The sequence below is a fragment of the Nasonia vitripennis genome, chromosome 2 (assembly GCF_009193385.2).
Source record: "Nasonia vitripennis strain AsymCx chromosome 2, Nvit_psr_1.1, whole genome shotgun sequence".
Lineage (NCBI taxonomy): Eukaryota > Metazoa > Arthropoda > Insecta > Hymenoptera > Pteromalidae > Nasonia > Nasonia vitripennis.
In genome coordinates this window covers 7,530,001-7,555,973 of record NC_045758.1, presented here as the reverse complement: position 1 = coordinate 7,555,973, position 25,973 = coordinate 7,530,001, and the positions used below count along the sequence as shown (strand labels likewise).

General features: G+C 43.1%; 2 protein-coding genes across 10 annotated transcripts in view; one reads left to right on the top strand and one right to left on the bottom strand.

Annotated features, from left to right (window-relative positions):
- Positions 1-9,615, bottom strand: part of LOC103317653 (protein abrupt) — a 62,832-nt gene extending 53,217 nt beyond the window's left edge. For 2 of the 4 annotated variants that reach the window (XM_031922974.2, XM_031922975.2), the window contains exons 1-5: positions 8,815-9,615; positions 6,316-6,510; positions 5,908-6,162; positions 5,703-5,832; positions 5,426-5,494 (exon numbers count right to left, since the gene is read on the bottom strand). In XM_031922974.2, coding sequence (XP_031778834.1) covers positions 5,426-5,494; positions 5,703-5,832; positions 5,908-6,162; positions 6,316-6,510; positions 8,815-9,009 — 844 coding nt within the window. In that variant the 5' untranslated portion in view covers positions 9,010-9,615. Of the gene's footprint in view, positions 1-1,973; positions 3,512-5,425; positions 5,495-5,702; positions 5,833-5,907; positions 6,163-6,315; positions 6,511-8,814 lie in introns of those variants that run through there. The other 2 variants (XM_032596612.1, XM_031922976.2) reach the window with 2 other exon arrangements.
- Positions 9,616-10,797: 1,182 nt separating this feature from the next.
- The window catches only part of LOC100118416 (trafficking kinesin-binding protein milt), a 43,309-nt gene continuing 28,133 nt past the window's right edge, over positions 10,798-25,973 (top strand). Inside the window, exons 1-5 of one of the 6 annotated variants that reach the window (XM_032596606.1) lie at positions 10,809-11,345; positions 13,038-13,121; positions 17,098-17,296; positions 23,089-23,193; positions 23,386-23,490. Coding sequence is in view for 3 of the 6 variants with exons in the window: in XM_008216195.4 (XP_008214417.1) it covers positions 11,322-11,345; positions 17,098-17,296; positions 23,089-23,193; positions 23,386-23,490 (433 nt within the window). In the remaining 3 variants the exon portion in view is untranslated. Of the gene's footprint in view, positions 11,346-11,410; positions 11,488-13,037; positions 13,122-14,818; positions 15,062-17,097; positions 17,297-23,088; positions 23,194-23,385; positions 23,491-25,973 lie in introns of those variants that run through there. The other 5 variants (XM_032596609.1, XM_032596607.1, XM_008216195.4 and 2 more) reach the window with 5 other exon arrangements.

Genomic DNA, 25,973 nt, shown 5'->3' with positions numbered 1-25,973 from the left:
TAGAAATAACAATCCGAAAGGTAACACGCGAGCCGCGACGTCCACGTGAGGAACGCGCGCGCTCCGTGTTCGTACAGCCTCACAAAAACGCTTACAATACGAGTTAACAGTTTAATATGTAAGAGACAACTTTAACAGTGTTGTACTAGTAGTGTGCGATCTGACCCTGTTTCAAATTTACCGCAGTATAAAACATACATTTGCTTGAAGTTATTCTATTATTCTATTGTTCAGTATCAAACTGAATTGTAGCAGTTATATAACGCTGTTATGGTGTGACCCTCATTCTCAAAATAAACTATTATCAATCCTGCGTTCAGTTCAACTGACTAAATTATTCCTATATTTTGTATCATCTGTATAATATTGCGTCTATTAAAGATTATCGATCGAGCTTTTCAAGCCCGACATGTATAAACTACGGCGGTCAGCAACGAGGATCATACCACAACAATTAAGAGCACCATATGTTATGTAGTCAACAAAAAACCGAGAAAAAACAAACTCAATCGACGCGGCACAACAATATCCGTATACAATCGACAACGATAAGATCTGCGAGAGAAATGTATTGAGGCTTAATAACTGGTATATCCTATTGGCACAGTAGATTTAAACAGGTCATATCGCTCTGATCGAGTCGACGAGCGCGTCGTTTAGTCGAACGTGCACGTCTCGCCGACTCTCGTCTATTGCAACGAACCCTCTTCGGTATAAAACTCTGTACAAGATAAAGGCATGCAAGTGGAAAAGGAATGAGAGAGCGGCTGGCGATTCTCCCGACGCGTCGACGTTAAGTTGAGAAGAAAAACCTTACTAGAACCCTGTATTAGGAACTAATCGGTCTCGACGTTCGATCCGAGAACCGTTCGATCAGCATGGACAAGTCTCGCACGCACAACGCGAAGTCACATCATCCTTATTTATTATAATATCGTTTCTTATTATTTTTTTTTACTGCTTTCTATTTCCTTTCTTCATTCATTTATCTAATTCAATCTGCTGCATTGTGTTTGCAATCACGGTTTTCACTGTTTACTGTTCGATCAATAACTGTTTTTTTTTATCATTTTAATAATAAATATTATCACTCTGTTGAGCTTGCATTCGATTGGCTGCATAGTTTTGGGCAGCAGATGAATGATCTGCGCGCGCATCCTTATTATTGTGAAAAATATATTGTTATTACGAGCCTATTCAATTGTTTCAATTGCACATCGCGATTATCTGCAATAATTATTAAAGTAAATATAATCCTCTGTAAGAATATAATATTGTTGTAAATATCTGTAGTCTGTGTAACACTGTATAGCATCAAATGAAACAACAAGTCTTGTTTATTATTATTTATCCGGGCTGTGTGTTGCAGAGAAGTATTTAACCGGTACGAGGTGGGGTGGCCGCTCCACCGTCGTTTTGTAAAACTTCCTCGTTACTATTGTTCATCGTGCGCCTCCGTTACTCTCTTTCATCGTTCTGTTTAGCCCCTCATCATTATTTTCATCTTAGTATTTTTTTTTAATTCATCTTGCGCACGACGAACAGGCACGGGACCATCTCCAATACACGAGCAAAAACTAGCTTTTCTCTCTTTCACTTATTAATCCTATGTACACACGCACATGTACGTCGTTTATCCTGCGACTCTCATCACTATCATTACTTATATAGTTATAACCACCTCCTCGACTAAAACCTGCGTTAACGCGAGTTTCCCCTAGTGTAAAATTAAAGTTACGTGTGGCAAAGGTGCAAACGCGAGGGAGTGCCTGTTTTGTTTATATATATATATATATATATATATATATATATATATATATATATATATATATATATATACATATATATATATATACTTTTCCGCGTGCATCAGTGCGACGTATCGAGTGCGCGTGCGCTTCCGACAGCAAAGTTCAGAATCGCACGGGCGAACGGTACGCGCTCGTTTTACTTTTTTTCATTATTATTCTGTGTGCCCTAATCGTTAAATAGAATCAGCCTTGTATGTTTTTTTTTAATTCATATTCTCCTAAAAAACTTCGATTAGTTGACTATCTTAGTCTTGTAAAATTTGTTTGCGTTTGTTGATTAATCGTCGTACGTTTCCTACTTCGAATCTTGCACACTTCGCTAAAACCTCTATACGACACGTAGATAAAAACGGATAGCGATAAAAAAAATACTAACAGTAGTGTAACGCAATAAATAACCTATAACGCGTCGATGTCCGACGACATCGGTACAAATATATAATATTGTATATAATATAAATATATATATATCACAAAGAAGATACTGGGCAATTGAGCGAAACAATAAATAAACGCTATATAACTAGTTGGGCGCCACGAATCTCTGCGCAGGATCGGTGGGACCGAGGCTTGTGTTCTTCAAGAGTTCATCATGAATCGTCGAAATGGATTGATGATCAGCTCTTTAGCTCCGACAATATAAAAACACCGAGTTCTCTTGAGTCGATCGAATGTTTAGTAGTCTTGTAATCTGTTATATGTTCATCTCTAATTGTCTATTGTCTTGTGTATTTTACAATTATCTATTATCACATTGGTTGCTCGTATAATTATATTAAAGCTCCTTCCCTCGTCAACTCGCAACGGAAGGATAAATCACATTATTATTCAGTGTTGCGTACATTCTGCTTGTATATATGAAATTGACCTGCGCGTCATCGGCAACGCCTTATGGAAGCGTCGGTTTGTATTGCACCTTCGATCGACTCAATCAACCCATCAGCAATAAGCATCGGTCACCCCTTGATCCAGCGGAAAGACTCAGGGCGCAGTAGCGATAGCGGAAAGAAAACGACAGAATCGTGTAAAAAATGTGTAAAAAAAGACGGGGAGGCTCTATTAGTGAAAGGTCGCGTTGAATTGCAGCATGCCTCCGTCGAAGCCTCTGGGCTTGGTTTTCGCGAGCTGAGAGAGCTCGAGCGCGTAAGGCCCATCACCCTGGGTCTGAAAGCGCGCGCCGCCCTGCTGCTGCTGCGGCGCCGGCTGTTCGGATGCCGTCGTCACCGCGACAGTAGTAGCCGCAGAGGCAGCGGGTGTCGCGCTCGAGCTCGAGGCCGAGGTCATGAGACCGTCGTCGTGAACGACCACGTCGTTCAGTCCCTGGCTAAGCACCAGCTTGCCGCTACTGCCGACGTTCTCCGGCGAGGCCGGCGTCGTTGCACTGCTACTGTTGTTGTTGTTCGTCGCGCTGGCGGATCCGGTCTTGGTGCTGGTGCTGTTGGTGCCGCCGCCGGTGGCCGCCTGCTGGTGGTAGATCTCCTCTTGACGCTGGCGGTCGGCGACACTCAGCTCGTGGAAGCTGACCAGGTGGCGCTTCAGGTACAGCTTGGTCTTGAACGGCTTGCTACATAGAGGGCATGTGACACTCTGGGGGTTGTGGATGAGGCGCATGTGCTGCCGCAGGTTGGACAAGTTACTGTACATGCGGTTGCACACAGGACAGGGGCGCGGGTCCAGCGAGTGCAGTTTACGCAGGTCAGCTGCAACACACACACAATCTTGCTCTAACCGAGGAGACGATAGCAAAGGCCCACAGCAATAGCACGTTAATTTTTATTAAGAATTACAAGAAAAAAAAAAGAAAAATAAAGAGATACCACAGCAATAGCAACCAAAACGCGTGAAATTTCAGATTATTATTTTGCTTTTCAAACACTGAATAAATTTTAGCATTTGATGATAATTTTGAATACACATTTTATTTTATTTTTAATTCTGATTGCACGCGAGACTTTACAAAGTTACAATGAGACAACAAAAATTAAAGAAACGAACAACAACAAAAAAAAAAGTAGAAAAAAATTAGAGAAAGTAGAATAATGAGAATAATAACCACCCACCACAGGACAGCAACAACCAGCGAACGATCTCCTATTAGCACTACACCCAGTCATTGCGCTTGCTGCCTGCCGGCTTTACCAGCTCGCGTTTTCTCTCGTCATTTTTTATTCTTTTTCGCGGAGAGAAGTGTCCATCAGTTTCTAATCTTCCTTAAGTGCACGACACTTTTCTCCCGTAAGGATACAGGCAGGTGCAGTAGTCTAGTGGTACTTCTAAGTCATTGGTTTGAAGGTTTCTAAGGATTTTTGTGTACATAATTTGTAAGGTACAAGTGCATTGCACTAAACATTCAAAGGTTCACCTGTCCATATCCTTGTAATAAGAAACGGCGATGAAACGGGTGTTCTATTATTTTCCTTTTAAATTTCTAATATTTTTGAAAAAGCCAATGTTGTTTTTTTTTCTTTTTGAGTAACCTTTTAGTGTAAGCGCGATGTGATTTAGAAAGTAAATTTCTTATGTATGATTTTTGCATCTAATAATTTTGCAAAAACAGATTGATCAATAATATTCGAATTGGAGAATTCACGAAAATTAAAGTACATATAATTATTTATTCTCGATATAGCAGTACTCTATTGCGGGCATAATAAGATCGATAAGATCGATGCCAATTATGAGAAAAGCGTCTCTTTAATTTTCAGAAAAAAATTACACAACAGTATTTAATAAATGAACGATGCATCTATTTGAAGACGGGAAATGTGTACATTAGTTTTGAGACGATAAAAGCAGATAATGCATTAATGATTTAAAAAACGACAGCCCTTTTTAAGAGAAATGCAAGAGGTGTGGTGTTAAATGTAACTTGAAAGTGATCGTTCGTTAGCATTAAACAAAGTCGATGGAATATTTAACGCATTGTACTGTGCTCTTTTGGAAGAAGTTTGACAAAACGTACACGCGTGATTGGAAGCATGAAAAAACAGAAAGTATGTATAGTATGTAAAAGCAACATGGGATGACTCAGGGATCACTGATTATGTACACATATGATGTATGTTTTTGTTAATGTTTTTGTGGTTAATGTATAAAAAATCCTTTTTTAATCTTTCATTTTTTTATGTGATTTAGAGGTTAAACTTCAGTTAATCTTTCATACATCACAGCTGATTTAATAGCTGCAAACTGCACTCTGCAACGGACTCGTGCCCGTCAAAGCAGCCTCCGAGTGTCAAATGTCTCTCCTAACGCCTACCACAAGACCTACCGAGCTACACACGAGCTTACCATTTCAAACCGTCAGGATATTGCTTTCTCCTTCTTCTCTCTCTCTCTCTCTCTCTCTCTCTCTCTCTCTCTCTCTCTCTCTCGCTCTCTCTCGCTCTCTCTCGCTCTATTTTTCTTTCTCTCCGTCTTTCTACCTTTCTCTCTCTACCGCACTTTTGCTCAGTTCTTGCTTTTCTAACTTTTGCTCTTTCTTCCTCTCTTGTCATTCACTCCTCGTTTCTCTCAACTACTCACATTCGATACTTGTGATGTAAACGGCTAGGTTGTTGCTGTTTGTAATGGTGCTCGCACTACTAAAGTAAAAACATCAATAAGTTACTCACCCTGTTGCTCCTGATTAAGCTCCGTATTTCCATGCGATGGCCCAGGCATTCCTCCTTCTATTCCACTACCTACAGAATAAAAATTGCTTCAATATCTAGTAAACATATGCTACTGTGCATAAATGTATAAATATTTTATTCAGAAAACGTATTTTGAAAAAGCAACTCTTTTTAAATCAAAAGTGAAATTCAAATATACTTTAGAAAGTTCTGAAATAAAACATAAGTAAAATTTCACACACATAGATTGTACTAAAAAGAAATATAATTATCATACCAGAATACGTTGGTGGATAGGAAGGTAAAACTTCCATTCCACCATCCAAACTGAGAAAGCCTCCAGGTAACGTATTGAGATCTTGTTTCGATTCATCATCACTTCCGTACTCGGGCAGTTCGATTTTTGGCTAGTTAAGCAAGAAAAAGGAATTAATTACATGTTGATTAATAATCTTTCATCGGCTAAAACAGGTAAGTCTTACCTCAACAATATCCATGTCTTTGTAGCAGTCGAGCTGAACTTGAGGTTCGATGAGCGGTCGAGAGCGAGTTGTACTGGTGGCACATGGTGGTACTGCAGGTGCTGGACTAGAGTTCTGAGGTGAATCACTTCTTTGACACAGCCTTTTCAAAGGTGGAGGACTTGACGATGGCGGCGTTTTACTGCGTTCATCATCAAAATTTGGAGATACGAGTCCACGACCATTTGATGCATTGATGTTGTTTGCCTTCGAATGCTATAAACAGAATTCCATTAGTACAAATAATACATATCTGTAATAATAGTCATAGTGACATCGAATTAAACAATGTATTATTATTCTTGTAAAATGTATATTATGTTTCAAGCAATGCTATTATAATGTTCTAATATGGAGCGTATGGTTTACCTTTTCGTTGTTGTGCTGATTGCTTTGGGAGTCGGTGAGGCCACGAATTTGAAGAGACTCAGCGGTGCGCAAAAAAGTTGGCAACTCGGCTTGTGAAATGTTAACTTCACCAGCATACATAAATTCCAAAAGAGATTGAAGATGTTCAAACTCCACATCTCTCATGAAAATTATTGGGTGCTTACAGGGATTTGTCTGAAATTAAAAGATAAAAATAAACAATCAAGCAAAACTGATAAGACCATAAGTATGTTAGAGATTGAAGTTTTCATAAGAAAGAAATCAGCAGTTATGAAATTTTTTGAAATTCTAATTTTGGTTCAAGATATCAAGTGTCCCTGAGACATGAAGTAGAAGCTCGTGCAAGATAAGAGTTACATAACTATGTCTATGGTGGCCCTCATTCGTAGATAACATTTTCCAAGACATTACTCAAAGTAATTGCTGCAATGTCCACTACGTGCCAAGAGTACCTAGCTCAGCCATAAATAAATATAAATCCTCAGCTAATAGTAATCTATAAAGCTACTCTGCTTCCTCTATAGCTCAGCATAGCAACACCAATCAATCGTACAAATATCTATATCTATTTATCTTGGCCTGAAATCGAAAAAGGAATTCCAACATTTCAAGTTTACTCCGAGGCAGCATTCTTGGTAATAGCTGCAAGGACACAGACAAGTCTATATACGGTACATACAACGGACGGAGTCCCCCAGAGTTTCATAACAATGCTCTGTCATTTTCCCTATATTTTATCTCATTGACAACAATAATAATAATCATAATAATAACAATAATGTGAAAAAGAAAAAAAGAGCCAGCATAAAAGTATAAAGGCTACAGCAGCAAGTACAGTCATGGAATAATACAAGCAAGGACCAAAAGTGCACTCAACTGCATTCATATACACAGCTATACATGTATATCTGTCCACGAGTCAGAAAGAGAAGCCAGACATAGAGAGAAAGAGAGAGAGAGAGAGAGAGAGAGAGAGAGAGAGAGAGAGAGAGAGAGAGAGAGAGGGGCAAAAAAACTAGAGTGAGACAGAGATAGAGAGATGAAAAAAGAGCACAAGAGAGACAGAGAGGCAACATAGAGAAACGACTGGCAGAAGGATCATGGATGCAAAAAAGCTTGGGGTGGGGATCGTGGAGAGCTGATGCGAGGGGAGCAAGGGTTGGCCGGGTAAATTACCGAATGTAATCTACCCGCTGAATAATGAAATATTACGCCCTCGCGATATATAGCTAAATTTTGCAAATTTTCCGTGCGCGACGTTATATATGTATACTCCCGTCGAGCTGCAGTTGTGTGCGAATAAGTCATTGTCCAATGCCCACCGTTCATTCGCAGGTGTATGTGGATGTTGGGTGTGAGCCGTAAAATCAATGCGAAACAAATAAATTTAAAAGCGGCCATATGAATAAATTGCTCTCGTTCGCGTTATCAGCGCCACCGTCTCTTTCCCAAAACACGTGAATAATTGTAGTTCGCGAGAAGGCGGCGGCGACGTTAGCGAAAATTTTGGGAGATTGTTTACATTTCGGAGACGTCCCTTATTGCACCGAATCCACTCGCGTCCCTTCCTCCCCTCTGACTCGAATCAATTTCGCTCGCGCCAGCTTTGGAAACGCATCGAAACACGCGCATATAAACAACGAAATCATCTCTCGAGCGCGACCACGTAAAAATGCCGAACTGAAACCCGACTCGCCGAAAGCGCCATGATTCACGAGCAGCGAAAAAAGGCGTTTCAAAAGCTAAAAAAATCCAAAATCCCCGCATAATTTTGAGTGTTTTTTACGATGCGGTAAAAAAGGTCCTAGAAAGTACAGAGCGGCGGCGGAGCATCAGCAGCCGATCGGCCATCCCTGGCATCATGAGAGAACACAAAATGCAAAGCGAGACAGAGAGAGAGAGAGAGAGAGAGAGAGAAGGATATCGAACCGCGTGAGCGCGAGAGAGATGGATAGACAGACGAAACGAAACCGAAGGGGAAACGAGGCGTAGGAGGAGTGCGGCAGCGGAGGCGGAGGCACGCGGGGAAAAGGGGGGGCTATAGGCTATACCTATAGCTGCGCGATGTCGAGAGAGAGAGAGAGAGGCTGCATCAGCCATCCCTAAGGGTGCTGCTGCTCTCGCTCACTCCCATGCCGCTCTGGCCGCGCACAAGGGGACGGGGGCGGCGCGGGGGTGGGTGGGTGGAGACACGCAGACGGGCGCGCACACACAGCGACAGGTATGCATGTGTGCATACGTATGTATATAGGTGTGTATATATATATATATATATATATATATATATATATATATATATATACACACACGGAGGTAGAGCGGGGCCGCGCGTATAGGAAGAGAGAGAGAAAGACATAGAGACACGGACACAGAGAGACAGAAGCAGACGGTGGACACGCGAGGGGGTGTGAGGGGAAGCGGCATCCGCGGGGGGAGGGAAGGGGAGGGGGAGTCTCGAAGGAAGAGGCATTTTCTAACCTTGAAGAGCTCCTTGAAGTAGGGGCTGCAGGCGGAGAGCACGACCTTGTGGGCCTGCAGCCGCCTGCCGTCGCAGGCGAAGGTAACGTCGACGAAGTCCTCGTCATCGCGCAGCGCCTCGAACTGGCTGGTGATGTTGGCCTGAAAGTTGTTCCAACGCAAGCAGAACTGCTGCTGCTGGCTGCTATCCGTCATTGCGCGATGATCTGCTCTCCGTCACGGCCCAGCTCGTCGCGCTGCTCGCTGCTGCTGCTCTTGCTGTCGCTGATGATGATGATGATGATGATGATGTTTCCTCCTCGTCGTCGTAGTCGTCGCCTGCTGCCTTCCGCTCTCGCCTCGCAGCACGCTCTCTGCTCGGCTCGCACACTGCTGCTCTCGTCTGGCTGCCTCAGCTACTGCTGCTGCTGCTGCTGCCTGCTTCGCTCCTCCTCTCACCTCGCGCCGCTCCTCGCCCACTTGCTCCTCGTCGTCGTGTCCCCCTCGCTCTCGATCTCTCGCTCGCTGCTCGACGTCGTCTCTCTCTATCTCTCTCACTCTCTGCAGCTCGTCGTCCACTCGCTCGCTTTCGAGCTTTAGCGCCTGGGTTCGCGCATGGGTTCGCCCTGCTGCTGCTGCTGTGCTTGCTGCTGCTCAGTTCGTCTCCCTCTCTCTCTCTCTCTCTCTCTCTCGCTCCCTCTCGCTCTCTGTAACTCGACCGTGCCGCCCGGGGCTAAACTAAACTTGTTTCCCTCATTACTGTAAAAATGTAAAATGTAAAAAGTGAATCGATGACTGAAGAGGAAACGTACGATATAAATAATGACAATCGATAGTCAGACTAGCCAGGACAAAAGCGCGAAATGTCACTAGCCCGCGAGTTAGCATTTCGACTGAGCTGATAGGCCGTGTCCGTCGACTGCACTGCCGCAGTTTGTCGACTCGATCATTTTTGCACACGTGGATAATTTTCGCATTTCAATAGACGTTTTCGCCTCCTTGCAAAAGACGTGTGACTTTTTCTCGAAGCTTCGCGTAGCCAGTCTGCGAGCCGCGATTTCGTCTATTTGAGCTTTCGCGCGCCCTCGTTGCATATCCGGTGGCGCTTCTGCGTTGCCAACCTCGAGAAAATGATGTCACTCCGTCCCGTCAATGCGATAAGCAAGGCAGCTTTCGTTCGCTATACTTATAGGCGCGTGGTCAACGAGCTTTCGCTCAACTCGCAAGAGTAGATGGGAATCTAGGTGAAAATGGGCTCCAGCGAGGAGATTTTCGCGGCCGCGGGGAAATCGTCGAATTTTCAAATGACATCGATCGCGTCTAGCTCCGCGAGAATGAGTTCGATTGGCGCTGGGAAGTTACTATGCAGAATTACCAAATGAATGTCTCGTATTTCTAGATGTCATTCAATATTTATATAGGTATGCTAATGATTGGTATCGGAAAAAACTTATATTCCGAGATAATCTTGTTACGGATTCTTGAAAACTACTCGACCGAGTAAAGTAAGTCGGTCGACGGTCATTCATTTACACGCTTTTTTTCCGACAAATACGCGCATTTTATCATTATTACTCCATGGAAGCATTTGTGTTTGTCTCACCTGAGCAATTATTTTCAAAATTGCGTGTACATTTTTAGCATCAAAGTAAAAATATAATAATAAATTTAACGTACACCTGCATTGGGATCACTTTATGAAAGCAATGAAAATCAAAACAAAATATTTTGTTTGTTTTTTAACAATAATAGCAACTCTATAAAATTGTTTGAAAAAATTTGAAATACTACACTTCGAGTGATGAACTTTTGATAAAATAATGTAGACAGAAAAAGTAATAATAATTCCAACAAAATTAACAACAATCGATCCGCAGAAATAAAAATCATTAACAAACCAATTTGAATCTCGCGCTCGCAAGAGCGCGCATTTGGCAGCCCTGACTGGCGGCGGCCATTTTCTTGTAGTCTGCTGCTCTCGCGCTCTCCTCGCCTCTCTCTGTCCCACGCATTCGTTCGTCCATAGCCCGCGCTACTCGGGGGAGCTCTCGTACGGGCACAGACTTCAGACGGTACAAGCAAGCGTACTGGCAAAGACGCGGTCGCGAAAAAAGGCGAGCACAGTTTCTTCACGGGTCATCTCTGCTCGACGCCTCTCTACAGCCGCATCAACGAGTCGCCGCGACCCTGAAAACCTCGAGTGAGTGTCCTCCGTCAACGCGCGAGTGTCCATGGCATAGACAGCAGCAGCACCTAACCGTCAAGTCTCTCTCTTACTCGCTTACACTGTGACGCAAGAGGAGAGCCTTTCCAGTCCAGGAATAACACGAAGAACGATGCTGGAGGATATTCGGCGAAACGCTCGCTCCGTAGTTTCGTGACGTGCTTAGCTGCCTCTGTATATAAAGTGTGTGTCCCTATAAGTATCATGTGTGTGTACGCGAGCCTCGACAGCAGCAGCAGCAGCAGCAGCAGCTATGAAAACGAGCAGCTTCGTAGACAAGTAACGATTGCCCGTGGCTGCGAGGATGCGTAGCGAGGCTCCGAGAACGGTGAGTGATCGCACGAGAGAGAGAGAGAGAGGACCTATAAAAAGCCTCGCAGTGCGCGGCTGCTGTCGTGTGTGTTTCGTAATGCTCCTGGAGAGCTCGGTGTCTCCTTTTTGCTTCGACGACGACGGGATTCGTCACAATGGTTAGATTAGTAGCTTGTATACACCTCATTGTAGTTCGACTGGCGCGCCACATACACATACACGCTTGTTTTGCTCCGACGTTCGTTTCTTCCTCCTCGCACGTCCGTTCGGCATAGCCAAGGGTGAAATCGATGGACGCTGAGAGAGACAGACATACACAGCCGCACAGCTATTGCTTTTGCGAAACAGATCGTTTAACCCAATTCCTTAGCGAGACTCGGCTCTCGCGTGCTTTTTTTTCTTCCCTCCCTCCGCCGTTATACCTATCATACTCCTCGTCGTTTTCCATTGTACATTGCGCCGCAGAGTACGTGCACCGATGATAGCTAGTTCGCTGGCTCGTGTGCAGTAGCGCGCGCGCCCCAGGGTGCGGGTGGCCTCAAGCTTTTCCAGACCGTGTGCTTGCAGGACGTTAATCGATACGTCAAAGGAGCACGAGTCGCATCGTATAACTTTTCCGCGGCTCTTTTTTCGCTTCCGCTTTTTTCCGGTGGAGGCTGCGAACGTAGCGCAGCCCTGGCAGTAACCTTGACTGCGCGCGCGATGGATTTTCCGACGCTTCAACCCTCCGTGGCTCTTTTCCAATGTGTCCGCGTGTGAGTGTGTGTGTAGTTGCGCATGAGGTCGCAATGATTTCGATCACCCTCGCAACCCCTGCGGATTATTTTCGCGAGTCATGAAGATGGATATAGGGGCTTGTGTCGCTGTCAATTTGAACAATAACGACTCGCCCTTGAGTTTTCATTGATAGGTTAATGAGGTGCTTAGTTGAGAAAAACCATTATTGATTTTTAAATATTGATTGCTGCAGAGGCCATTGAGGTTGAGCATGGACAGAGTTGTATTGTTTTTGCTGTAATTTTTGTTTACCTACTGATTTTATATGACAGAGCTGCAAGGATATTTTTTTTTATCGCTCGCTGCAAATGGAATATGATAAATGACGTAGAGAAAAGTAAAAGTTGGATTTTATTATACTTTGGACTGTTATATAAGTTTTTTTTTACTGGGGTCAGTTCTTTTTTGTGGTCAGATTGTTTACTACTGTTTGCACACTGAATACGTGAAGCTATCAGTTCTTGATTAAAATAACTAGAACTGTATTTCATAATAACTTTAAATTAACATTGCTGTTCAGTTTTTCTGTATAAAAAGTGCTCTGTTGTGTCTTTAAAAGCAGTTGTTTTTATTGTTATGACTGAATTGTGATATTTGATTGTGGTTTATTTAGAATTGAAAGGTTATCAGACTGATTCTTAACCCAATTTCTAACAAACACCATTTCTGTGCAAATTTTGCTTGGCACAAGCGTTCACAGTCTTTCCGAATCACTTTACATAACTCAACGAAGTTTTTATATCTGCAAAAAATTCATCAATTGTGTAAGAAGCAACCAGAAAAGCCAAAAATGTTTTACTGTCTATAAGTAGCAATCCTATGAGAATCTCACTAATCCTTTACATTTATTTATTATTTTTTACTCACAGAAAAACAACACCCCATCTAAACTAGAGTAGCCTTCTCACACTGTTTTTTTGTGCATTTTCAGTTGCTTCAGCGCAAGCTCGATCGGTGAACTTCCAGGTTTCTCTAGTGGAAACCAGGACCTTGATACCTAACCATCTAACTGACGGTGAGTTTACACTGAGAGGAACGCTTAGAGCTTGAACATGCATGCGTCATCGTGTAGTAGATCACCAAACAGTGACAGCAGCAGCTGCTACATCTGCAGTCATCAGCCGCTTATAAGACAGATAAAAGAGCATAAAAAAGAAAGCAGTATGAGCGAACGAGCGATAATGCATCGTTATCTCTGGAACGAACTCGTTGCAGTGAAAGCGCGTTCTCGCTCTCGCGTTTGTACTGAAGTCCGTGATGGGAAAAGGTTACGCAATATTCGCGGCTCGCTTCGCTCCAGCAGTGCTACTACCGGCTTGCGGCTACTACCAAAAAACGCGTTTGGTTTCGGATTTAAAATATGACCGAGGATCGGTGGGCCTTGAGTTATCTGAGCTCCTGAGGACAGGGAGTCGCGAAACGAGAATTGCGTCTTTCGCTGAAGCATCTCAGTCGAGAGCGTGTACGCGCATTTGTTCGATCTCGAGACTTTATGAATCATTCGTTTAAAAAGACGTTTTTACAGAAGTTAGCTTTGCTTCATTCGCGTATATGCACTAGACACGTGTTTTTTGAATTTATTATTGAGGATCGCGTAAGAGTTATAGACACATCCATAATTGGCAGTTGATTTGTGTGCCTTCAAGTTTTCAAAATATACTTTTTCACAATGGTAAATTGAATTTTGTAAATACCAATAAAATAGAGGAAATGTATTGCATTATATTCTTAGGCCTCTCAATTGCTTAATAAACTGCATTTGTTTGCTGGTGGAATTATTTGTGGAATCATACTTGCATAAATATAAATCAATAATCATCTTGTATTTATAGACACGAGATAAGAGAAAGATAGAAGTAGACGTTAATTTTTTTTTTTTTAATACAGGCTAGATGCACTTTTTTTAAATTTCCTTAATGGATTTAGTTGATCGATCATGCGCGCTCGGTTGCGAGCAACGACCAAACATGCAAATCCGTTAGTTGACTTGTAAAATAAGCATTTTTCAAATAATATCTATATTGCATTAAAATCAGACGAGGCCGGAGTTCACTCACACTCCTGATAAAAATATATATATTTCAACAATCTATTCAATCTATATCAGTGAATTATACTGAGATTAAAAGTGCATCATAATGCTTCTCAAAAATCTAGAACGTTCCGATGATATTTTAAAATCAACAATTTTCTTATACGCACAAACGCTTCCACTTCTCCAAATCACAAGTGCACCTCGCCTCCCCCAAGAAACAAACCAATCACCAGCTCATATAGCTATCCTCGCAAAAAAAAACCACTCACCCTCGCTTTCGGTTACTGCACCGACGCTCTATAAAGCTCTGCTTCTGCGACGCAAACAGGGTTTATAGCTCACGGCCATAAGCCCTCTCGTAAAACAATGGGCCTTCTCCGACCCGGACCCGTCACCGGACAATACGGACCCCCGTGGCTTTATAGGTGCATAGGAAAAGAGGGGGAAGGGGGGAGGGAGGATTCTTGTGTATAAGTGTCCAAAATCCGCCGCTGCCGCCGGGCACCCACGTTGACACGCCCTCCTCCAAAGCCCGCACGCGAAAAGGTCCGCAGCAGCCGACGACCGCGTTAATACGAGTTTAGCCCGAGGGATCGACGACGCCGGCAGTCAACGGACGGGAAGCGTCTCGGTCGCACGTACTTATACACCGCAGCGCGCGTTCGTCGATGTGAGAGAAAGAAAGGACGTCGCGAGTTTTTTAAAGAGGATGCCGTGGACCGCGGTAGGTGATGTCACCGCTCGCACCGGAGAATTATTCGTCTGCTGATATGTTGTGTTGTTTTATTTTTTTTTTTTTCGTGTGTGCTTCTTGAGACTCTGTGGTTTTGCACTGCTGATGCTGCTACTGCTGTCTGAGTAGCTGATATATTAATTTCGGAGTTTTTGTTTGTTTTCTTTTGGTTCGATCGATGATTCAAGTGAGTTGACAAGTTTTTTTTCGCAGTTTTGGGACGTATGAATGTATGTAACTTTATGTTCATTGGTATAGAAGTATTTGCGTGCGTATTTTTATGTTATGGAGGAACGAGTAATAAACATTCATTGATTTGGGCTGTCGCCAATGCATATACACTTCTGTGCGGTTGAAGCGGTTGATAGAGTTCGAAGATTTCCGAACGATCAAAAATAGCTCAGTGGGATGTTTATTGACTTTGTGTGTATTTTTAGTCGCTGTATTTTGAAGACCCAGTAATATCCGTTGACCGTAGAGTAGTGTTTTTCTTTGCTGCATGCGTTTTGAAGTAAAAATTAATCTCGGAATCAACTATTGTTGTTAGACAAAAGTGCATCGAGCAGAACGCGCGTTACGTCTCGGCGTGTCTTTCCTAAAACCATATACGGTCGCATGTGTACGTCAGTGCGCGCGGCGGTAGTACAGGCAACACGTGGTCCTTTCACGCGAGTAGGTATAACCGTGTACTGAAATCCGGAGGCACGCATCGCGTTTATTATCGACGCTCTACTTGTCCGCGTCACGATAATAGATATAGATCAATCGTATACCTACTCTAAATCGAAAGCCAGGCAAAATTCACAGGTACTTTATTTTGAGATGATATTCTCGCGAAGTGACACTTAAAGGTTATGTACCTGAGAGATACACCGAGACCATACGTCCAACACGTGTGTCTTTGAAGAACAGAGGTGTGAGTGAAATACGGCTCGAGAAATGTTATAGCTTCCACACATATGCCGCGATACGTGCTGAAAATTTTAACGCGATTCCGTGCAAGAATCGCACTATGTATTTGCAAAAACACACGTCCCCATTTAAATTCAAAAATAATAGGTACACAAGGTAATGGAACGCACCCCATGGTCATCGCGCGCGATCTCCCCCCTCAGAGAAATCAATGTAATCGGCCGCGTATAGGGCGATTAAACGGCGAGCGTGCGACATGAATTATGAAAAAAGCGAGTCCACGTAGCATATAGATCCGCGTTACGTAAGCATCGCGCGGTTGCGCACACGCTGTATATGCACACACATACGCGAGTGCATAGAGTATATAATAGTGCTCTAAGCCGTCCGCTCGCGCGGTGTGTTTACAGCAGATCAAGCCGCGGGCTTCTTCTCTCTTGTCTTCCTCCTGGCTTCTCGCGCGCGCTAGCCCCGGCGCTTCGGTTTGCTACATCTATAACTGTATAAAGTGTGCTATAACCATGTGTGAGTGTGTATGCATCGGGGGCTCCGGGCGCGGCTATTTGGAGAATCCGAGCCCCTTTAATATAGAGCTGGAGATCTCACGCGTTGGCGGATTAAATTTATGCGGTAGCGACTTGGGACGCGTCGTTTGAATTATTATTGTGATATTGTTCTTTTTTTAAGGGAAGGTGGCTCTAGGGATCGCTGTGTAATGTGACGCAAGGCATCGTTAAGAGGGGATTTTTGTTTGGAAACTGGAGTTTGAGTGGATATTAATTTACGAATTTCAAAACGGTCGATATTCGAAATTTTGAAAGTGATGTACGAGTGTGGATGATATTGAGTTTGAATTTTAACGTCATTTAATTGCAGGCCTATTGTCGTTCTGCCAAGTTATGTAAGTTTTCGCAGAGTCGCTATACACTCGCGCATTTGAAAATTATTCCAAACAATAAAAGCATCGCTGACTAGTACTTCTTTCGAATTTCAAAATTCAAATGCCAGAACGACAAGAAAATTTCCGCTGCTGCAGTATACCTATATAAGTGTATACATTCTAGCGCATGAGCGTATAAGAGGTCAAAGCACTCATAAAATGATTAGATGCCCGACACCCTACAATTCTCGGTTGCATAATTCCCACTGACGTTCCTGTCAAAATTGTAACAATGAGCTTTTGCATAAAAGCTAATCCGTTACAATACCCGAGATACTGGAAGTCGCTTATTCTAACGCATAAAATTAATAAAATAAGTGACTATATGTATAAGAAAAATGTGATTCTAATGCATGTTTCGCCTTGTGCAGAAAGGTGAGGCGATCTCCCTCGTCGCCACAGCTGCGTCCAAACTGGCCGCCGTGGAGGATGTGGGTCCGAAGCGGCCCGAAGCCTCACCGACCGCCTCCGTGAAGGTTTCACCTGCGACGAGGGCAACACTACAGAAGCTCTCCAAAGCAAGGATCAACGCGCCTACCCGGACTTTCCGCGACGCCGAGACTATTACGGGTAAATATGTCTTTCAATCGGCTGCTGCCGCTACCACAGCTCACACATCGACAAAAGTGAACGTAGCTATAACTGTGGGAGCGGCTTTTTAGAAAGGGTTAAACATACATCCGCCGAACTTTCCGGGTATACGCCTTCGCTGGATTTATCTATATTTAAAATCGGAGTATATGATGAAAATATCTCGAGGTGTAGGCAAGCGATAGATTAGAGTTTTCAAAAAGTTCGTTATTGAAAGGGGAAAAAATCGTTTCTGTATATTATGCGCCGCTGAACAATTATACAAGTAGATACTGATTTTCCTGCGCATCATCGGCGTATTTTCCTTTCTAGGATAAACGCTTACCGAGAATAACCGGCACTATTTAAAAAGCATCGTGAAATTTCCAGTACAATCGTTTTATCCGCGCGAATTTAACACACCGACACATGCCCGTAACGCAGAGTCATCTGTCGTTCTATACAGGCACACACGAGTACTCGCGGCAGCTGGTATATACCTGCGCGAGAACGAAGCAAAACTTCTAGTTATTTTTTTTAACGCTATATACCAGTTAACTGTGTGTACTTCAGGAATTACACTGTACAAGTCAGTCCTACTTTGTTATCTCTCAATGAAATAAAATTCTCTCCACGTGAATTCGATTGATAACATGACCTTGATTCAGACCTGCAGTCGAGCTTTTCTTATCTGTGCTCTTTGTCTTTGCGAGCGCACTAATTGCAAAAAAATTACGTTCCCTTGAACGTACGGTGAATTGTTCTAAACATACCATACACATTATACTATTCTTAGCTTTTCTCTGGCTTATCAGACTATCGATCGGTCTATTTTTTATCAAGTCATCGACACGGTATACAAACCTTCTATCCGAACGTATATTATACTCACCAACTGAACTCACTTATACATGCACGTATCAAAGCGTCACTGTATATAAATCACACTATAGTCCCGCGGCGTTATCAGTCGTCCAGCGGCCTGGCAGTTGCTGCACGCGATATCGCGCTCACACCGGTTGCAAAGTTCTCAGAATCCACGCACACACCTCGTCCACGTAGATTTCAGACTTTGAACCACCGGAGATAACAACCCGAAGTCTTGACTTCACAAGCGCGAATCACGTTCGCGCTCCGTGTTGTAATCCCCACCAGCGATCATCAAATCAGATGTATATAAGCGAAGTATCTCAGAAGACACACATGCACAGATGTATTCACCGAAATCGCTGCGACGCAGTCCAAGAAGACACTGGCATTCCATCGCCTCGGCACCGGCGATTTTATGTGCAAGCAAGGATGTGTATACGTATACACATCGCTTGTGCGCGGCGCCGCATGTGTCGTATATACCTGCGGCAGCGCGGGTCCCATGGCGTTTTCCCATTGGTCGGTATGAGCGAGGAGAGGAGGCCAAATGATGATTGCCGTCGCGGAGGAGAGCTGGAAGCGGAGCATAATGTTCCCCGTGCGCGCGAGCTCCCGCCGTCATCATCATCATCATCATTATTCGCCGTGGCTTGTGCATGTATGCGTGCGCTCGAATCTCTTCCTCTTCTTCTTTTTCTTCTCTTCGTCCTCTTCTAATTTCTCGCCGCCGTCATCATCATCATCGTTTTTCGCTGGAGGAGATGCGGCGACCGGCAATCATCATTATCATCATCGTTATCGTTATCGTTACGAGCCTAACGCTCGCGAGCGCGTATGGGTAGCTTTTGTCGTTTTTCTTTTTTTTTCATTTTTGCTTATAACGCGTACAATTTTTCTTCTATCGTGGTTTGGAATTTTCGTTGTTTGCAGCGCTGATGCATGCAGTGTATTGCGTGCATGCCAGTGTCGGCAGGTGTCAGTCTCTGGTATAACAGTTGCGTGGATAGTTTGATGGATTTGTTTGAATATTTTAGCTCAATATTCTAAGGCTGTGAATGAAGAAGGTTGCCCCGCGGTAAAAATAGTATCGATTAGTGCGTTAAAAGGAAACATTCCGACTGGATATACACGCGTATTATTTTTAACTTTGCGATGTACTGATAGTTTCGAGCTTCGGACAAACGATTTACCTGTTTATTTATTTATTTATCAAAAACGATGACGTAAAATTAAATTCTATTTATTATTCCTCTGCAAAAATAAAGCAATAGTGTTGTCTCCATTCCAAGCTCGCCGCGTTTCTTTTTTCCTGCTGAATGAGTTTTTCGCATCTGCAGCCCAGCTGCGCGTCTTGGTCTCGCCGGTAATGCAAAAAGCGACTCGCTAAAAATACCCGGCAAAAAAGTGAAAAACCACAGTCGCAATTCAAGACTCTATAGTATGAAGCCTTTAGACGAATAAGCATCCCAGCGCAAAACGATTCATTTTAGAGGAACAATGTCGGCTAAATTAAAAATAACGTCTCTCCTTCACCACAAAAATACACGCTCGAAACCTATTATTACATCGTTAACCTGACGACCGAAGCCAGTCATCATAATTTTCGTCCAGCCTAAAAGCAAGCTCCCATTGAAAGGATATCCCATACCAATTTCCTCTTCGGACACCGCGTCTGTATAATTAACGCGTATACATAACAGCGTACAGCTCTGAGAGAATCGAATTTGTTTGTCAAATAGTCTCGGCGCGTGCGCGCAGCCGTGAAAAGCTCTCGTCGCGTTACGCAACAATATTCGCGCGCATTGTCGTTAGGAGGCGCCGTTAAAAGAACCGAGCGTCATGATCGCATGACCGGGAGGCGTCAAAATTACAGCTCTGCGCGTTTGATGCTATTTCACACCGAAACATTGTACGCTTCCATCGATTTTTCGAAATTTTTGAATTATAACGTAATTCACTTACTGTAACACATAGCAAAATGAATACACGTGATCCGTCTAATATTGAGGGGCAGCTATATCCAGTGGATGAACGGAATAGGCAATGACCGTCTGTATTTCCTGACCATCCTGCCGCGAACCGCTTGGAGCTGAGTACATTAACTCGGGCTCGATTAAGTTTCGCGCCATTGTGGATTCTTCGCACACACACCCATATAGAACACGTCTAGTTACCCCGGCGCGCGCGCATTAGACTCTCACGTGAACAGCTCCTGGCTGCATGAAAACGTTAGCATAATTGGGATATTTCATCAATTTTATATCGTTACGGATAACATAGCTCCGGCCTCATCATCCACGTTGTTACGAAACAATGCAATTGCGACTAATTGCCGCCGTTCATTAAGTAATTTGTTACTTAATTAGGGATCGCTGTAAAATTCAGTCAGAACAATTAATTCCAGCTATATTCGCATCGAACAATTCAACTATATGAGCGAGCAACGAGAGAAAGAGCGAACCACTCGTGAATGGCACATCCGTGCAAAGTGAATCACGCGAAATTAGCGGATCTATTTTTCCCGCTCGCCACTGAGAGCGCGAAAATCCACAGCGCAGCCATTAGTACGTCAGTCATACACGGAGCCGAGTCCGCTTTCTAGAAAAGCAAGAGACGCGGCAGTTGGCTTTTGCATAAACATAAAGGCCCGTCTCGCGGCCTGAAAGTGTGCAGCCGTCTGCATCTCTCCGTCGGTCTTCTCGGAATAACAGTAAGGGCCCGCAGCTGGCCCCGGGCCAAGGAGTCGCGAAGACGACGACGAGGACGGCGACGTCGACTCGCGAGAGATCATGAGTCTATTTTGGCGAGCCGCGAGGAGATCGCTACGAGCTTGCAGCGTTCTAGTATAACCGCGCTAGTCGCGCACCAGTGATCGTCGCGACGGGAACTCGAATTACCGGCGTCGATACAGGAGCCGGCGATTTTGACTTTTTTTCGCTGTGTGCGTTTTTTGAAAAGCGGTATACCGAAGAAGCGTCGGTTGGATCTTTTTTCAAAGGAGTACTCTCTGTGCGGTTTCGAGAAAGGGGTTGACGCTATTCCGAGGGAAGACAGTCGCGCGCGCAGTGCAGTATTTAGGTGCGAACGAAGGCTCGCCGCTGCCAAATGGCGGATGCTATTTTGATGGGAACACGGACGCGTGTTCCAAATTGACAGTTTCTTGGAAAGCTCGCTGCGAGGAGCTTCGTATTTACTCTGGATTAATTAACCACGGCTAACGTAGCCGACTGATTGTTAGTGTACAAGTGACGAATGACCATCCAATACTCGTCTGGAAATTGAAAAGTTCAAAGATCACGAAGAACGAGTTATCTCTACAGTCACGCAAAGAAGAGCTGTATCGTTGTCGAATAAAGATTAGCAGAGCGTAACGCCACGTCGCGTCCGAATGAATCAACGCTGGAGAAAGAGACGGCTCTGGAGCGCAGTGGTCTTCCGGTAGATTATGTCCTTGGGCGCGAGCGCGAGAGTGAAAAGGCCCAGGGGCCCGGCCAAGTTCAAGGACATCCACGAGAGGCGCGAGGCTATACTCGGAAAATGGCGAGATGGTATGGCGCTTTGCAGCTGACGCGCGCGAGAACAAAAGCGCCGCTCACGCGTGATGTATTATTGCGGTGTCGGATTGTGTGTGTGTGTGTGTGTGTGTGTGTGTGTGTGTGTGTGTGTGTGTGTCGATGATTACGTTATTTTTGTATCGACTGAATTATTTTATCATTCTAAACTACATAACAAAAAGTTTAAGATAATACTTTGAACAGTTGAACGCTCGTTACGCAAACCCTAATGACGCGCGCATTTTCGAACTAAATTCCTTGCCGTTATTGTGGACGCTGTCAATGAACTCGCTAATTATTCATTCACAGCTTATATGAAGCTCGTATAAATAGAAACGATGAAAGTTGTTGTCAAAGCAAACTAATTTGTCAAGACTTGCTCTTGACGAGTACGTATTTATAAAAGTAAATAACATCAACATTGTTCACAAATTCACTACAACATTAATGAATATTAATTAACGTACAACATAACGAGAAATCTGACCGCATGCCAAAAGAATGTAAGAGAAAAAATCATAAACACCCACGAGTATGTTAAGTAATCACTCGGCAATTAGACCGTTGCCCGAAGAGCCTTTGCAAACATGCGACTACGTACGCCGCTACTAGTATAGTATACAGCCTTACGCAGTATTCGGGCCATTTAAGCTTGGTAGATGCATAGCGTCGACAACCAAGAATATCGCGTCTATTTCGAGTTGGCCAATGTCATCGCTCTATCCGAGACGTGCTGCATCCTAAATACGTGCGAGCCAGACACCGACATACTCGCACTGCCGCACGAGGGTTTCTTTACCCCAATTTCCTCAAAATTTATACGTATTCTCGCGGCGAACTTTTCATTCAACTTTTTCGAGCTATCCAACGAGTGCGCGTTACATCGGCAGGCTAAAAATAACCTCTACGCGGTCGATTCGCATGTAGGAGCCTCTTTTCTCGCTGCCGTATTTTGGCAGACGCCCGAAAGGAATGTATAGCTATGTTATTCTTGATTGAGATTTGGGTTTTCGCGCGGTGAAAAGTTGTAGAAGGTTCAGATGACTATTTTAAGCTGTATTCAATTTCGTATATGGATCACCGTAGTAAGAAAGTCTGTAGAATTCAGAAGAACCGTTCCGTCACAATCAATCTTCACTCATGGGAAAGTCAGCTTAATGAACGGCTCGGGAAAAATAATGCTCGATAGAACAATGCTAGCGTCGAATTAAGGTTAGACATATTTAGAGGAAGCGCCAAATCGATACGAGACCGTAAATAGTAAATGTTTATGCGGGAAAAAGAGCAGCGACGGGCTGATGGTAGGCATGGAGCTCGAGCTCCTATTGGCTGCGGTTACTAAAGTGAAAGAACTTTGCGCTGTTGCAGAGGTGTGCAGCGGGGAGGAGCTGCCGGAGGTTGAAATAATCAGTCTTCTCGAGGAGCAGATACCGAGGTACCGTCTTAGAGCTGACACCCTCACGCAATTTCAAGGTAAGCTTTGACGCCGGTCTTTCCTGCTTCTTACTAGTTTTCAGTTTTTTTGTTTTGTTTTGAGTCTTTTTGATATTTCGAACGCGCATACTGTTGAGAGATACGTATTTGATAAATTTTTCTTTATCAAATATTAAATGTGATTTTTTCTGAGAATTGTTCAACAAGAAGCTAATGGTAAATATTTTCCAGGTTACGAAAACTCGGATTGGTATATACCCTCAGCCAAAGTTGCACAAGAAGAAGAAGATTTAAAATTATCACCGGATCAAATCCGGGAGACACTTAACTACTTCAGTAAGTACCACGCACGCTTTTTCATTATCTCATTTCAAGTGATTCTGTCGAAATTAAGATAGTAGAGTGAATTGATCAAACTATCACTTCTGCTGAGTAGCCCTTGGCAATTCCGCCAATTAATTTAAAAAGCATTTGCCAAAGCTGTAAATTTATTCATTGCAGATAGATTTTTAAAAATAAAAATGCCTTAAGAACTACTTTGTATGATTAGGAAATTCATCAAAAAAGATTTTCCAATTGAATTAAATAAATCCAAAATTTTTTAATTTCGACAATCACGTGAATTCATGACACGCATACAAATGACTCGCACTGCACTGATCTTAAAATGAGGTAAGATCACGTTTCAAAGTAAAACGTCCTATATAAGCTGTCTCACTCAAATCTTATCGCACATCCAAAAGAAAAAAATACATCCGACACAGACACCACCGCAACAGCATCGTCGCACTATAGTAATCTCTCTAATCAGCTGTGAAACGTCAGAAGAGACAGTGAGATGTTCGATGTGCACGTTTGCAAGATTGAAAGACCGTTAGCGCAATGAAGAGCGTGGAATCAGCTTTCCGAGATCCAACTCGTTCCCTCGCTACACTGTAAACATTGTACGGTTGCGCCTCGACGCTGAGAAATATTTTATCATATTGCGTGCACCAAGAGAGTTTTCTTTTTAAATGGGAATTTTTCATACTCCGCTAGGATGGCACTAACGTTTTTTTTCCTACGCGAGTCTTAATGGTGAATTATGGAGCATTTATATGGAAATGAGGATCAACGCTGTGGGAGAAAGGGGTTTAATTGAGTTAACGTTATACAGTACTTGGCTGAGAATGTTTTTTTGTATACTGGCTTGAAGAAAAGACGTACGTCTGTATGATTCTGATGAGTGCTGTGAAATTCGATTTAAAAAGTATAATTCTGTTCGCGAAAAATGATAATCGCTATCGTTTTGCGTCTACGTACTTTCCTCGAAATCAAAACAAAGATAAGTCTTTGTAAAAGAGTGAAAATCTCTCTTGTTTCAAGAGAGTATGCATTAACTTACACATTCACGGATTGTCTAATAATATGAAAATCGTGAGTTGTTTTGCGTAGTCTCTATATTGAATATTTATAGATATACAATATGTACTCTTTTCTGCTACTGTTGTATATATAGTGGTATTTGGAAGGTATTAAATTACTTATTAAAATGCGAATGTTTCAAAAGCATGCTAAATTGATAGAAATATTAATGATGTATAGTAGCTAGCCAAAATAAAAGTAGAAACTTATAGGCCTCTATTGATTTACTCAAGAGTAAATTTAGAACATCGACCTCGATTCGTGAACTATTCCACAATTTCTCAAGCGCCTCTGAAACATACACTTGGAGAAACGTAGTGATAAGCTCTTATATATAAAGAAAAAGGCAGAGTAAAAAACTTCATATCTGTTTTGTTTGGTAATGCCATAACTGCACAAACTGCGTGAAACACGACGACCGACCTTGTGGTGGCGCATATTCGCACGAACCACGACGCGTGGAGGACGTGAGAAGAAGAAGCAGTGATAACTATACTATGAGCCACGCATCTGTGCGTAAGGCCTGCTTTAGATTTGCGCTTGATTACGTGAGATTCGCTTTAATTATGTTTACGACTAATTCCTCTAATCTTGGGAAAAGTCGTTACGCTATATAAATGCACTTGAAACTGTAAGTCGGCGTACGTTATTTTAATTTCGTTTAAGAATTGTTTGTGTAGTTCAGTTTTTTGCTAATGCGATGCAAAACGTGGTTGCATAGCGTTGGATAGCATTATTCGACTTTTTTTATAAAATCATTGCTGTTGTGAATAATTTTGATGAAAAAGTATTCAGTGTAAAGTTGTGTGGATACATGGATTGTTAAAAAAAAGCAGAATAACTTTTTTAGTATAGGGTTCATCTAAGAGTATGTAAAATTGTATAAGCTACATGCAAAGAAATTTCTAATTCAAAAGTCATTCAACTTCAGATTCAGATATCCAAGACTTTTGCCTTCTAAGATTACGCCGTCCGCCTTTCTACCCATGCATCATCATACAATCACGACCCGATGTACCTCTAAAAATTGAAACTAATCTCACGTAAACAAGAAAAAAAGTCTGCAGGTTACTCTTGTACCCATAAAAGTCAGGAATGTACACAGGCTGTACCTCGCACGTTTCCATTGTTAAGCTCGTTCGCGTCTAATCCATTCGCGCGCCCGCCCTAAGCGTGAGAGGTTCCCGCGATCGAGCGAGTCTTTCACCGTTAGTGCTCCTTTAAGGAATTCGCGCTGGTGTTATGTTTACGATTTCGTGCACTGACTTACCTCTCCATACAAGCTTCTATTTTTCATCCGAGTTCTCCCTTTTGTGCGAGTGCCACATACTACTATGTATTTGTATATCAACGAGCTCTTGAAATATGCAGTTTTGTGTATGCACATTGCGTACGAAGCCGAGCCATTCCGAATG